The 13,775-nt window shown below is 37.7% G+C and overlaps 3 protein-coding genes across 3 annotated transcripts; 1 reads left to right on the forward strand and 2 right to left on the reverse strand.

The window, feature by feature from the left end:
• Nucleotides 1-4,624: 4,624 nt before the first annotated feature.
• On the reverse strand, nt 4,625-7,864 carry LOC101292543 (protein cornichon homolog 4-like). The gene is made up of 5 exons (XM_004306867.1): nt 7,662-7,864; nt 6,840-7,021; nt 5,253-5,375; nt 5,087-5,154; nt 4,625-4,838 (listed from the first exon to the last, which is right to left on the reverse strand). Exons 1-4 carry the CDS (start codon nt 7,731-7,733, stop codon nt 5,121-5,123), a joined length of 411 nt encoding a protein of 136 aa, XP_004306915.1. The 5' UTR covers nt 7,734-7,864; the 3' UTR covers nt 4,625-4,838; nt 5,087-5,120.
• Nucleotides 7,865-9,234: 1,370 nt separating this feature from the next.
• Nucleotides 9,235-11,860, forward strand: LOC101292837 (proteasome subunit beta type-1-like). The gene is made up of 7 exons (XM_004306868.1): nt 9,235-9,385; nt 9,483-9,590; nt 10,543-10,624; nt 10,824-10,953; nt 11,034-11,176; nt 11,280-11,366; nt 11,454-11,860. The coding sequence occupies exons 1-7, from the start codon at nt 9,339-9,341 to the stop codon at nt 11,526-11,528; spliced, it is 672 nt and encodes a 223-aa protein (XP_004306916.1). The 5' UTR covers nt 9,235-9,338; the 3' UTR covers nt 11,529-11,860.
• A 29-nt stretch (nt 11,861-11,889) lies between these two features.
• LOC101293133 lies at nt 11,890-13,756 on the reverse strand. Its single transcript, XM_004306869.1, has 7 exons — nt 13,549-13,756; nt 13,387-13,443; nt 13,169-13,294; nt 12,682-12,754; nt 12,495-12,587; nt 12,274-12,384; nt 11,890-12,192 (listed from the first exon to the last, which is right to left on the reverse strand). Exons 1-7 carry the CDS (start codon nt 13,692-13,694, stop codon nt 12,139-12,141), a joined length of 660 nt encoding a protein of 219 aa, XP_004306917.1. The 5' UTR covers nt 13,695-13,756; the 3' UTR covers nt 11,890-12,138.
• Between the last annotated feature and the right edge of the window lie 19 nt (nt 13,757-13,775).

Here is a 13,775-nt window from a genome sequence, read left to right on the forward strand (position 1 = left end):
ACCCCTCTAGGGACCAATTAAACTATTTACTCAATGATCGAGACGGTAAAATTCTTATTATAATCACGCTAGTAAATAAGGTAAAAATATAAGGGTCGGGATGTGACACTACGCTTCGCCGATGGAGGGTGAGTAGAGCTCTCTCTCTTTGTTTCTAAATTTGGAATGCTAAATTTCTCTATCTGCATTGTCGCATCGTAGACAATTAGGTTTTGTGATGGATTTACAGCTTGACCAGAAATTGGACTCTGGCATTGTTTAAGTTAGTATCGAAAAGGGAATCAAATCGTGTAAGTTTTTGTGTTTGTTTCCTGTAAGTGGACACTGGTTGGTTAGAATTAGGGGTGGGCATAAAAAACCATAATCCCGAGCTCATCCCGGTCCCGTCTTGAAATTTAGCAAGATGAGACGGTATTTAAATCTCAAAACGTCAGGTCCGTCCCGTTTTTAGTTAGCGGGGACACGGGACTGATAGTCTAAGTCTCGTTAAGGTCCGTCCCGACTTTTTTATTAATTTATTTTTAACTAATATACAATCATAGCCGTTAATGTTTTGATTACTTTCATCTTAGCCGCCCATTTCATGAGCTTACAAATGATCGACTTCAAGGCCTGGGAACTACGTTGGACTCCAAAGACTGAGAATCGAACCCTAACTCTCAAGTTAGCTCTCTCTCGAACTCTCAGTCAATTCAAACCATATGGCACCATCAAACTCTCAATTGCTAATTTTGTTCATCACGTACCAATGGTACCATCAAATTCTCAATTCGACTCCAGGTCTTAGAATCCTGAAACTAAGATCGACTCTAATCTCGTTAAGATGTGTGTGTTTTTTTTTGTTTATTTAATTTATATATCAAATTTGGTGAAGGATGTTGATGTGGGAAGATGGGTTGATACAGAGGATGAGTTGAGTATGAACATACATGTTGAGTTTAAGTTCAGTGTTATTTGACTTGGAAAATGACCACTCAAAACTGGGTATTTGGTGTTTCTGGTTATTATTTGAAGTGATTACACATTTTCTTCTGATCATGGAAAATGACACTAAAAAAGTAAAAATTATTTTATTTCTTATGATCTGATTTTTGTAAACGTTGAATTTGGTGAAGGATGTTGTGGGAATGTGGGTTTTGCCGAGGCCCGAGGGAGAGCTGATGTTGATGTTGATGTTGATGTTGATGTGGGAATATGGGTTTTAACATTCTAATGATAAAACTTTGAAGAGTTGTCTTGGTCAAGTGATTAGATATATTTTCCTGGTTAGAAACTTTGGATGATGATTTATATAGCAAACCTTCTGACAAGGTTATTTTTATTTAAATAGCAATAACACCTTTGTGAACCTGCAGGTTAGAATGGTCACCGGAGACCACCTTCAACATCAGTCGTGTCCTATAATTAAAATCTTTGTGATATATTCGATATTTTTTTTTTTGAATGACCGATATATCTATAGGAGTCAATATCTTATCTTCTATCGTATCTATGATATTTCCCCGATATTTCTCCAATACCGTCAAATATCTCTGATATTTATGATATTTCCGATATATCACTGATATATTAAAAAATAATCTGTAAAAAAATTACAAATGATATCCGGCAGAAAAGTAATTCTCTCGAGGTATATCTCAATGAAGAGTGATATCTAAGATAGAAGTAATTCCCTCGAGGTATATCCCAAAAAAGAGTGAGGATCTTGACTCTTGAGTGATTTCCAGAAGAGAAATTCTCTCGAGGTATATCTAGAATAAAAGTAATTCCCTCAAGGTATATCTCAATGAAGAATGTGGATCTGGAGTGATATCTAGAATAAAAGTAATTCCCTCGAGGTATATCTCAATAAAGAGTGAGGGTCTTGAGTGATTTCCAGAAGAAAAGTAGTTCCCTTGAGGTGTATCCCAATGAAGAGTGATGGTCTCGAGAAGATGATGATAAAGAGGATGGAAGTGGAAAAGGTGGTGGAAATATCGAGTTTGTATATGGACAATCTTCTATAGTTGGTGGATTGAACGATTTTTCATCTGAAGAAAATTATGATCATGCCTCTCATGATCATGGCTATATAAGTACTAGGTATGGAGCGCAAGAAGATTCCATGTATGGGAGAAGGACTAGAGGTCCAAATGATGATTAAAATGTTGTTTCAGTTGCGTTAAGTTTTAAGTCTATCAGTTTAGTAGTGAGACTGGAACCTCAAATGAATCCAAAGAAGACAACAATCAATATGGCTATAATGTTTATGACTATAATCAATACACGGAAGTCAATGATCAGTCATCCAATTGAATTCATCCTTACTATCCACTTATAGGGGAAGCAGTTAGCTGCTCCAAGGACATATATGATTATTATATTCAACATTACAATTTGTACTATATGAGTCATATATCTTGGTCTGATTATTGTACTTTTGTGGACCAGCGTGCATTTTATCAACAACCTAGATTCTCATTCTGGATGTAGATGAAGTTGATGTTTGTAATATTTATATGCAAATCCAATAAATTAAATGATTAAATTCAGTTTACCCCCTTATACTTTAGGCCTAAAATCAGTTTGGTCCCTCATATTTTTTTTTAAATCAGACTCATCCCTAATCTTCAAAAATAGCATCACTAGTCACAAGTTTGAACTTTATTCCAATTGTGATGTCACTGGCTAAGTTGGAGCCAACATAAAGGCCCACATTCCTGTATTTCCAATTTTAAGAAGGGCAAACATTTTAAATCTTCATCGGAAAAAAACTGGCATTTAAAATCTAATTAATTTTTTTTCTTCAAACTTTTACTCTATTTCTTTCTCCCATCCAGCTACCGTGAACACCCTTCCAACCACCATGTTCGACTCTCTCTCTATCTATCTATATATCTACAGGCCGAATGTAGAGCGCACGTGCACACCGGCTTAAAATGCGCACGTCCCTCCGTTCGCCACCGTCTAGCGCCGACAACAGCGTGCCTCCACCCCAGCGGACTCCAGCAGTGTCCCCGATCACTTTCCCTCCCCGACGGGTCCGCTGAATTCTAGTTTCCAGTGAGAACGACTTTATTTGAAGTTTTAAGTGATCTCACCGGAAAACTAAAAAAAAAGACTCGCCGGGGAGGGAAAGTGGTCGAGGACGCTGTTGGAGTCTTCTGGGGTGGAGGCACGCCGTCGTTGATGCCGGATGGTGACGATCGGAGGGACATGCGCACTTTAAGTACGCTCTATTGTTTTCGTCTATATCTATCTATATATCTTTCCTTATTCCACAGACCCAGACCCACCCCTTGTCTCCCTCTATGGTCGAGATCAAAATCTCCCAATCTAGCAACGTCTCTCGCTCTCAGACCCTGAAATTTCCATTATGGAAAATCCCCTAAACGAAGAACCCTAACCCTAAATAGAAGAACTCTTGAAATCCCCATCACCGAATTCTCCCATCACCAAGAAGCCCCAAATGAGAAACCCTAACTCATCTCTCTTTCTCTCTCTCTCTCTCTCTCTCTCTCTCTCTCTCTCTCTCTCTCTCTCCAAAGAAAACCCAGACAACAACGCAACAACGAGCTTTTGAGGATTCCAGAAGATTTGCAACATCGACAGTGGATTTGATCGAGGCCACCTCTCCTCATTTGCCGCCAAACCCTTTCAAGAAGATCCTCTGCACCATACCTGAAAACTTGAGAACTCAATCTTTTGCTAGTATTCCAACATAAGGGCCCTAATCCCAACGTCGTCGCTCGATTGTGGAAATCAGATCCCCTTCTCAAGGCTTGAAGATAAGAAATTAGCTTTTGGGATAGGGAACGTTAGGATTGGAGAATAGTTTGTGGTGGAGGGAAGAAGAAGAAGAAGACGCCAGAAGGCGACGAGTTAGGCCTCTAATAGGGTTGACGGCCAAGAATAAGAAACAAAACAAAAAACAAAAAAACTGAAATAGAAAAGTATCACAAAAGGTAGTTAGGACATATCGTCTAAATTGATGGTCAAAGTCTGGAATATGGGCCCTTATGTTGGCTCCAACTTAGCCAGGGACATCATAATTGGAATGAAGTTCAAACTTGTGACCGGTATGATGTTATTTTTGACCGGTGTGATGTTATTTTTGAAGGATAGGGATGAGTCTGATTTTAAAAAAAATAAGGGATCAAACATTTTAGACCTAAAGTATGAGGGGGTAAACTGAATTTAATTTTAAATTAAATATTTCCAAAAAAAAAATTCTTCTCAAAATCCTAATATTTTTCCCAGATTCCTCGATATATCCCCGATATATCTGATATCGGGGATAGTCTATTTTTGAAGATTAGGGATGAGTCTGATTTTAAAAAAAGATAAGGGACCAAACTGATTTTAGACTTAAAGTATAAGGGGGTAAACTGAATTTAATCCTAAACTAAACATTTACAAAAAAAAAAAAATTTCTTCCCAAAATCCTAATATTTTTTCCCAGATTCCTCGATATATACCCGATATATCCGATATCTCCTTTTTTTCAAAGAACCGATAGATACACACCGATATTTTAATCCTTGGTCGTGCCCATTTGCTAAGAATCTATCAAATTGGACGGACTCTTGGCGAATGATTGATGAAAATTGAAAAACTGTAAATTAAATAATGGCAGGGCCGTAGGCAACCAAATTATGGATTCACACAATCAAAAAGACCGTTTACAGATTCAGCTCCTTCACATTGTAAATGAGGGGACGATTGCAAGTAATTTACATACAAAAGGTGGAGCATCCAAGTACCAATACATTAACCAAAGGGCAAATCAGCCTGAGTTTGCACGAGTACTGATTCATATCCACAATAGCGAATCTACTCTGTGGCTCCTTCATAAACACCTGACATTGAACCAAAGTAAATTAGTAACATCTACAAAGTACATCATGAACCAAGGCAAGTTTCATAATTGATCATGAACGTTCCTCTGAATATAGAAGATTGCTTATAAAGGAAATTTGTAGGCAGACCAATATTCCAGTGATATGGATAGAGAGTAGATCAGATAATTATGAAATGGCCACTTCTTAACTTGCTTTGACATGTCATAAACAAAGCATAATGACATAGTTTGTATCTGGAAACTCACAATGGGCGAGCTCGGTGGGAGCAACAATGCATGGTTAATCGTATTCGTCTCCAATGCTCCAAAGCAACCTGAAGCACATTTACACGTAAGGAACCTATAACTCACTGCTTCAAAAGAGCCGAGAACGATTTACGGGCATCAATGAAAACATTACTTATCACAATACCAGAATAGAGAGAGGATGAACAGGACCAACAAATAGCCAATCTTAAAGAACCGTTGTTTTTTCTCCCAGCTCAGTTGGTTGTAGATCTCAGTCACATCTACCAAGTGCCGCCCCTTCATGTACCTGATCATGGAATCACATAACAAATCAGATAAGAGAGGCTCTACTATGATGCAGAAGGAAATGTACTCGAGTCACTTTTTGAATGTACTCAAGGCTCAAGGCTCTATTATGTTTTTTCTAGTCATTATGATTCTTTTCCTGATCACTCAGTGCTGAACTATAAGAGGAAAAAACTGGCGATCTCTAAAAGCTTACAATTTAGAACAGTTATATATATATACAGTCCTTTTCAAATAAGGACCTCCTTACCTTAGTTAAGGTATGGATTTCCTTAATTTGACCTACTTTCCGATCATATTTTCTCATCATAGCTGTTCAGTATTTAGATATACATAATTAGATCATCTCTGCAGATTTTCAGCTAATTTGGTTATCATTAAGGTATCGAAAATGTATTAAATCAATGAACGAACCGAATCTGTTCATCCTGAACCGTACGTTCATTTAACTCTAAATCACAGTTTTGAATGCCTTAACGATTATCAATTTGGCTAAAAATTTGTAGAGATGATCTACTCATATATACCTAGATACTGAACGGTTAAGATAAGAAAATGTGATCGAAAAGTGGGTCGAATAAAGAAATCCGTACCTTAGCTACGGTAAGGAGGTCCTTACCTGATCAGCATTGTGTGTGTGTGTGTGTGTGTGTGTGTGTGTGTGTGTGTTGCAGAACTTCTCTCAGCGTTCAGCATAATTTGCAAACAAACTACATTTTTACAAGCCGCATTCCAGACACCAAAAGGTAAGCAAGCTTTGTTAATACTAGCATCTTGATATCATATAAATGCCATAGGCTCAATTCACTTTATCAGATGCAGACCAAAGCAAATACTAACATAGGAATAGAAAGAGTGATGGAAAGATAGTGGAAAGAGGATTGAAAAGATGGTGAGCTATTTAAAGGTACACTCAGGTGAAACATGATATCATTATATGACATGCTTGCCAAAATAGCACTTGGTTGACTGCAGTGCATGACAAGGATCAGTGTTATCCCAGAAAAAGAAAATGCAGAAACAACTAAGTTCTTAAAATCCAAATGATTCTTGCTTATTGAAACAAACGAATTATAGTCTACATACCTTATAAAATGAAAATTATACTATTAGGTATGCATATCTTATATCCAAAAGTTCGTCACATGTGAAGGAGGTTGCAGTGACAAATAGTAAGCTATAGTTTTTCAAATGCCCAAACACTCATTTACTAATAACTCATAAGTCATGCAGCATGTAAGTTAGTCAAGTTTTCACTTTTGTCCATGTATTTATGTATCTAGGGATGAACTTTTCTCATAATCTAACTGAGCAACACAGTTTCATCAAGATAAACCATATCAAATAAAAGATACTTATGGACTAAATATGGTATTCGCCTCAAATAAGTTAATACTAGGCTCTATTTATTACCTCTGATACAGTCATACAACAATATTTGAGTAAAAGAGGGAAAGAGACTCACGAATTGACGTTATAATATAGATGCGGGAGAGCCAATAGAAGCATAAACCAATGTCTCGTTATAAGAAGAATGACGCACAGAACTCCTTGAACGATAAACTCAGGCAAAACAGTATTGTTTATCCGAGATGATGAATCATATGGGTTGATATAATCAAATTCGAGGTCCACTAAGCACACAAGCTGCAATTAACAAGTGCAATAGTCATATCTCTAAACATTTACATAACTATGCAGAAGTGATCCAGGAAAAAATCCAGATCTTCTCTGTAACTCGGCTAACTATTGCTTGTAGGACAACTCTAGCACATAGTATAGACAGAACAGAAACTTTAGGACACAAAACCACCGTATGTATCACACAAAACGTTCACCTTTCACTTGCCTGGAATCTCCCTATTATTTCTATACATCAATGTTTTTGTTGTCAATAAGCTGAAGAATAGTCATTATAGTGCTAAGAAATTGAAATGCATAGTCTACATTTAAATTCATCCACCCACTATGAATTTCTAGAGAATGAAATTACACAGAGCCTTATCTGATTGCATGTACAATACTTTCTCAACATTCGACTGGAAAAAGTATGAAGATTGGGAAAGAAATAAAGAAAAAACAGAGGTTTCAAAGGAGAATTACTAAAAATCCCAGAAAACATAAACAAAACACACACTTGATTTCATTTACCAGAAAAAAAAACCCCAATTGAATTACAAGCTAGATAAATGACTCAGATGGGTCCTAAGCTGTGAATTCACCACTCAGATAACATTCAAAATTTCATGAAAAAAAAAACTTGCAAATTGTGGAAGAAACCAAATACCTGATAACCCAGAATGCATAGGAGAGTTAAGATGAAGAAGAAACTCAAAAGCCATGTCCATAGCATCTCCATCTTAGATCACCTCTTTCTCTCTGAACCGTCTTTCACCAGTTGGTTTATTTATTTTTTTGGGGTCTTCGTCGTCTGAGACTCTGAGTTTTGGTCTTCCTCGGTAGAATAGGGTTTCAGGGTTTTGGTTGGTTTGAATCGGAAATCAAAATCTTGTTGACGCCGGAAGTGTTTTGTACTTATGCAAGTGGAAAATTAGGGACGCGATTTTGATTTTGCAATTTATAATTTTGGATTAATAATCTATATATTTTTTATTAAACTAAGAAAACTAAGAATATTAAAGTCAAATGTTGAAGTTTGAACTATTCGAAGCTGACGAGTCGTACTCGTAGGCTTCTCATGCAATCATATGAAGAACATCGGACTTGACCATAAACAGTAAAAACGAAGGTTCGAAATGAGATGGAAAGGACATATCGAATATGTCCGACATGAATATTCACACATTGCAGTACTAAGTTAGTCACACATTGCAGTACTAAGTACTGAAAAAATTACGAGTATTTTTTTTTATCAATTAAATTTATCTTTATATTAGAACAATAGAAAGGACAAATTTATGAAAAATGAAACTATAAACCGATTATGAAATGAAAATTAAGATCTTTCTCAAAGCTTTTTTTTGTTGGCAGTGACGGAGCCGGGATTTAAAATTACGGGGGGTCCAAATATGAAACTCATTTTCTTGTCATCCTAAACATAAAAATTGAAATATAAATAAACAAATTATTAACTTAAGGTAATATCTTTTTACAACAATTGAGATTTTACCGGATCAAAATTCAATGTTTGATCTATATTGTACAAAATTGAATATTAATCAAGCACCGAAGCAAAGATGGAAGGAATTCATTAGTTCCTATATCATATTAGAATCTCCCAATTATCATATTGCATGAGAAAGAATCTCCCCAATTTTACTTGGGGGTTTAAATATAGCATAATTGTAATAATTAAGGTAACCTAAGTAAACTAAATGAGGGAAATATTCAAAAACTGGCAGGGATCTGAACCCTCCCAAACCCAAACATAGTTCCGCCACTGTTTGTTGGTCGGCTCAGTTCCGGTTGAGTATTGATATTATAACGACAAGAAATCACACCGTAAGTCCTTACCAGTAAGACAAATTTGAAGACGCAACAGAGTTGGTGCTATTCGTTCACAACCGCTTGACGAAGAAGCAAGATTTACAGCGCACTTAGTTACCTAAAAGAGAGAGTTTACTACGTCAATGTTTGGACGAGTCAGACACATCCAACTTTCACTCTATTCGTTACCCTAGCTCTTCTTCTTTTTTGTTGCTACAGAGCCAAAAAAATTAGGAACAAAGTCAACAAACCGATTGTACATTTGAGGCCGGCCCAGTGTAAGTTTTACAGAAAAGCCCAATACAAATCCTACAATCCATATCAAACCGGGGCTCCGGAATCAATCTCCAAGTCCCAAAAACGACACCGTCTCCTCTCTTATTTCTTTCGTGAAGCCAAAGACACCTATAACAAAAGGCCATACATACTCTTCTTCTTCCCCAAAAGCAGCTCACACTCTCTCCAAATCCCTAATTTTCTCACTCTTTCTCTCTCTGCAACTCAACCCAAATTCACCATGACCAAGCAGCACGCCAATTGGTCCCCCTACGACAACAATGGCGGGTACTCCCTCATACTCTAAGCTCGTCAAAGATTGTATTTTTTTTTTTTTTTTTTTTTTTGTGGTGGTGATTTTGATGGGTTGGTTGACTTTTTGCAGATCCGTGGTGGCGATTGCCGGAGCTGATTACTGTGTGGTGGCCGCCGATACTCGGATGTCGACCGGTTACAGTATTCTCACCCGCGGCTACTCCAAAATCTCCAAATTGTACGTATTTTGATTATTTGATTCTGATTCATACGGTGTTGAAATTAGAGGGTTCAGTCTTCGATTTAATATTTGAGTTGCGGCTTTTAGGAAAATCGTTTCTTTCGGTTTTAGGGTTTTCGTGATTTATTTTTTTTGGGATTTTGGTTGGGTCCGTAATTAGGGTAATTGGGATTTTGAGTGGGTAGATGTGAGTTAGTTACTGCTGATGTTAGAGTTAGAAGCAAGTACTTAGGGTGGGTTTCGAGAAAGATTGCAGCTTTACTGCTGATTGATTCTGTTAAGAGCTCCTGGTCAAGTAAGTGTAATAGTTTGGAATGCTGGATCGATAATAAAGTTTGAAGAAATAGTAGCTACCTTCTTTAGGAAGGGAGTTTAGAGTTGGGAAACAAAGGTAGATTGTGCCTTGGAGACATAAATTTTCGATTTCGGAGGGTTGTATGGTTAATATAATGGAGAAGTCCTGCATGAGCCTCAGCTTAGTTTGGATTAGGCTCTTGTTTTAGATGAATTGAAGGATCAGGAATTAATTGCCACTTGCTCCACAAGGGTCTCATCATGAACTGATATGGTGTGTTATTATTTTAGTTAGGCATATGGACTGATGTGGGTTGTTTCAAGTTGTAAAGCGTAAAAGAACTGTTGTTTGCATTTTTTATTTCTTATGCTGACACACCTGCATTGCTCAGTAAATTTGAGCCTTGCTACGTGATTTAAAGTCCAATTATTGCCGATAGAGATGTGTCGATGTTATTACTGGACAATGCAAGTCTTCTTTTGCTTAATGCTTGATAGTTTAAACCCGGACTTATTAGTCATCATCTTTCTGACATATTGCTGATATGCTGCGACTCTTGAGACTCTTCTATGGAGATGTGAGGATGTTTGTGTTAATCTCTTTTCCTGAAAACTGATGTTGGGATTCATTTGTTGTTGTCTTTCGAACTTGCAGAGCAGATAAAGCTTATATGGCCTCTTCTGGTTTTCAAGCTGATGTGAAAGCTTTACAGAAGCATTTGTCAGCTAAGCACTCGGTGAGCCTTTAAATTCTTTTTCAAAATACTATTTTCTGCTTCGTGGTCCCTTTTTTTTTTTTTTTTTTTTTGGTTGTGTACCAGATGGTGGTGGGATGTTGGTGGCCATGAAGTGGCTATTGGTTTCTTTGACACCAAAAAATTGGAGTATGTAATGTTACTGTATCCTGATGATATGTCCATCTATCACTTTCCCCAGATTTATCAGCATCAGCATAACAAACAAATGAGCTGCCCTGCAATGGCACAACTACTTTCCAATACTCTATACTTCAAACGCTTCTTTCCCTATTACGCCTTTAATGTTTTGGGTGGTCTAGACACCGAAGGTAAATTTTACAATTTTGATGCTTTGGTTGCCAGTTGAGACTTTCTGCCAACATATTTTAATTTTTCAATCTAAATGTAGGCAAGGGTTGTGTCTTCACATATGATGCTGTTGGTTCCTATGAGAGGGTTGGATATAGTGCCCAAGGTTCTGGTTCCACACTCATTATGCCTTTCTTGGATAACCAACTGAAGTCTCCCAGTCCTCTCTTGTTGCCTGCTGTGGTATGCTATTATCTCTGATTACTATTTTACCCAGTTGCTTCATCCTATTGGCCTTTTATACACAATTTTCATTTATTTACCTGTTACAACTTATGACATGCAGGATGCTGTAACACCACTTTCAGAAGGAGAAGCAATTGATTTGGTCAAAACTGTTTTTGCTTCTGCCACTGAGAGGGATATATACACTGTAAGTTTTTGGTCCTTTCTGAATTCTCCATTTACTTTGGTGTTCATCTGCGCTCGGCTTTTCATTCCTTTATTGAATGTCTTGCAGGGTGACCGTCTTGAAATTACTGTCCTAAATGCTAATGGCACTCGTACTGAGTTCATGGAACTGAGGAAAGATTGAGCTCTACCCAGAACTGTGCTGCTGGGTTTGCCCAACGCAGAAAATTGGAGTTTCATGCTGTGCCCTTTGTTCGTAAATCAAGACAATCCAATCAGTCTCATCACTGTTGGTTGTGGTTCAGCTTTTGATAAATCCAATTTGAAAAACTCCCATCTAGTTAAATCAAAATGTTGTTCTGATGCTTGTATTAAACCTGATATTTATGGAGCTTACTTTTTAGGTTATCCAACTGCGTTTGGTGTTCAGGCAAAACAGGTTTCATGTGATTGTTAAATGACATCGATCTCTTTTGTTGGGTATCTGAGCAAGAGATATTGGATATCATTGTTATGCATGGTTGGTTCATCAACTTTTGTTCTGTGTGCTTCATCGTTGTTATACACTATATTGACACAAATCGCCCTCTTTGCAAAATTATTAGCATGTTGAGAACAATCAATATAGAAACCATCAAATGCTTAAAGCCGCTGTTCCCATTTTCTCGCTGACTTTACAATTTTGAATTCGGGTAAATTTGATCCATCTGCTGAATGCTTGATGAACTTTGGAGGCAGAATGCTGCACGGCTCCAACTTAAATTCTTATTTTGTAGCAGCAAGCAAGATCCTTCTTAAAAGCTGTCCTTGGAAGCCCAACCTTTGTTCTCTAACTCTTGTCGCAATGCCTATCACACGAAGTAAGAAATCAGTTGGATTGAATATGGTTATCATGCAAATGCAGCGCCGAGTTTGGTTGCAGTGTTCACCTTGATTCTCTTCCTGTTGATGTCAAAATCAAAGTTGCCTAACCGGGATGCTGATCGGTATTCCACTACCGAGTCTCTGGGTGGAAACCAAAACTCTACATCATCCACAAACTGTACAAAATATAAAACATCCATAAGTAAAAAGAGGGTGTATCCTACTAATCACATTATTCCTATAATTGAATTTTCTCCTTTTGGTTGTGATGGTTCACTAGACTTACCCCTAAGATTGAGGACTGGTATTCCACTCTCACATAATCATCTTTCTTCTCCATAATCCGCGGTGTGAACTTGTCCGGCTTTGTAGATTTTATCTGCAAAATGGGATGTTTAAGAACTGATATTGGCACATTGAGTCAATGTTTAAGGGCCTTGATCTAAATCATTAGATTTGAAAAGCTTGTTTACCACTTGGAGAAGTTCCTCCATAGCCACTTCTCTGCTGACCGGCTTTTTCCTATTGCGCCCCCCATTATAGTTCCTGTAACACAAAAAACACATGCAGCACATTTTACAGATGGGTCAGTGTGATTGTGAGTGCTACATAAATGGGGCAGCAAAGCAAAGCAAACTTATTCAACACAAAAAGTATTGGAACTAGGTCCCCCACATGGCTTATTCATCATCATCTTCTTCTTCATACATAGCTTCCTTGTTTGACCACAGATTGGGTCAAATTTCAACACAAGCAACAGCTTCATGGATTTGAGGCTTTTTTCCCCATACCCCATTCAAACTATAATCTCTTTCAAAAAAGAAAAAAGAAATGCTCCTAGCTCAGCTCAAGTGGTCAAACAAGAGCAAGGCATTACAGGAGAACCAGTGATGAAACAACCCAGAACTGAACCAATCTAACAATCATGGAAAGAAGGAAGAAGAAAGATATGAATTATACCAGGGAGGGGCATAATGGACAATGTCAGTGACATTCTCAGCGGTTGAAATGCAATTCTTGGTAGCTGGACAAAGAGCCAAAGCTTGTTGGTTTTTCTGCACCCCAAGATAGTCTGGCTTCTTACCACTGCACCCATCAATCAAAACTCAATCAACATTAGTTTGGTTCAGTCCAAGCTGAAGATGGGTGGTTAAGAAGAGTTGAAATGCTGATTTTACCTGAAGTTGAAGATGGCACCCACGACTGCCAGTTCGCTGCTCCTTAGTATTATTTCCCTTCAAAATTATAAGACTTTAGTGTCAGAAACTTAATTTGGTTGGAAAACAACAAGGGTGATTGAGAATTTGAGAGATGGAGGATTGGAGAAAATTATTAAGCACCTTCGACCGACTGGGTCGGTGGGTTTGTGGTCGTTCTGAGATTGCTGCTGCTGACAAATGGTAATATGTGAAATGGAGAAGTTGCGTTTGGTGTGATTGTTGTAGCAATAGGAGGAGGAGGGAGTTGGGTATGCCATGGAAGCCATTTTTGGTTTTGTTCTTGTTGCTTGCGAGAGAGAGAGAGAGAGAGAGAGAGAGAGAGAGAGAGAGAGAGAGTCGTTAGTAAC

Source organism: Fragaria vesca, linkage group LG7 (genome assembly GCF_000184155.1).
Source record: "Fragaria vesca subsp. vesca linkage group LG7, FraVesHawaii_1.0, whole genome shotgun sequence".
Lineage (NCBI taxonomy): Eukaryota > Viridiplantae > Streptophyta > Magnoliopsida > Rosales > Rosaceae > Fragaria > Fragaria vesca.

Coding starts and splice junctions, on each gene's coding strand:
- LOC101292543 (XM_004306867.1), bottom strand. CDS start 7,733: ATGGAGATGCTATGGACATGGCTTTTGAGTTTCTTCTTCATCTTAACT. Junction 7,022..7,661: donor TATGCATTCTGGGTTATCAG/GTATTTGGTTTC, acceptor TGTTAATTGCAG/CTTGTGTGCTTAGTGGACCT. Junction 5,376..6,839: donor CTATATTATAACGTCAATTC/GTGAGTCTCTTT, acceptor TTCCATGATCAG/GTACATGAAGGGGCGGCACT.
- LOC101292837 (XM_004306868.1), top strand. CDS start 9,339: ATGACCAAGCAGCACGCCAATTGGTCCCCCTACGACAACAATGGCGG. Junction 9,591..10,542: donor TACTCCAAAATCTCCAAATT/GTACGTATTTTG, acceptor TCGAACTTGCAG/AGCAGATAAAGCTTATATGG. Junction 10,625..10,823: donor ATTTGTCAGCTAAGCACTCG/GTGAGCCTTTAA, acceptor CACTTTCCCCAG/ATTTATCAGCATCAGCATAA.
- LOC101293133 (XM_004306869.1), bottom strand. CDS start 13,694: ATGGCTTCCATGGCATACCCAACTCCCTCCTCCTCCTATTGCTACAAC. Junction 12,755..13,168: donor GTCCATTATGCCCCTCCCTG/GTATAATTCATA, acceptor TTTGTGTTACAG/GAACTATAATGGGGGGCGCA. Junction 12,588..12,681: donor TGGAGGAACTTCTCCAAGTG/GTAAACAAGCTT, acceptor CCCATTTTGCAG/ATAAAATCTACAAAGCCGGA.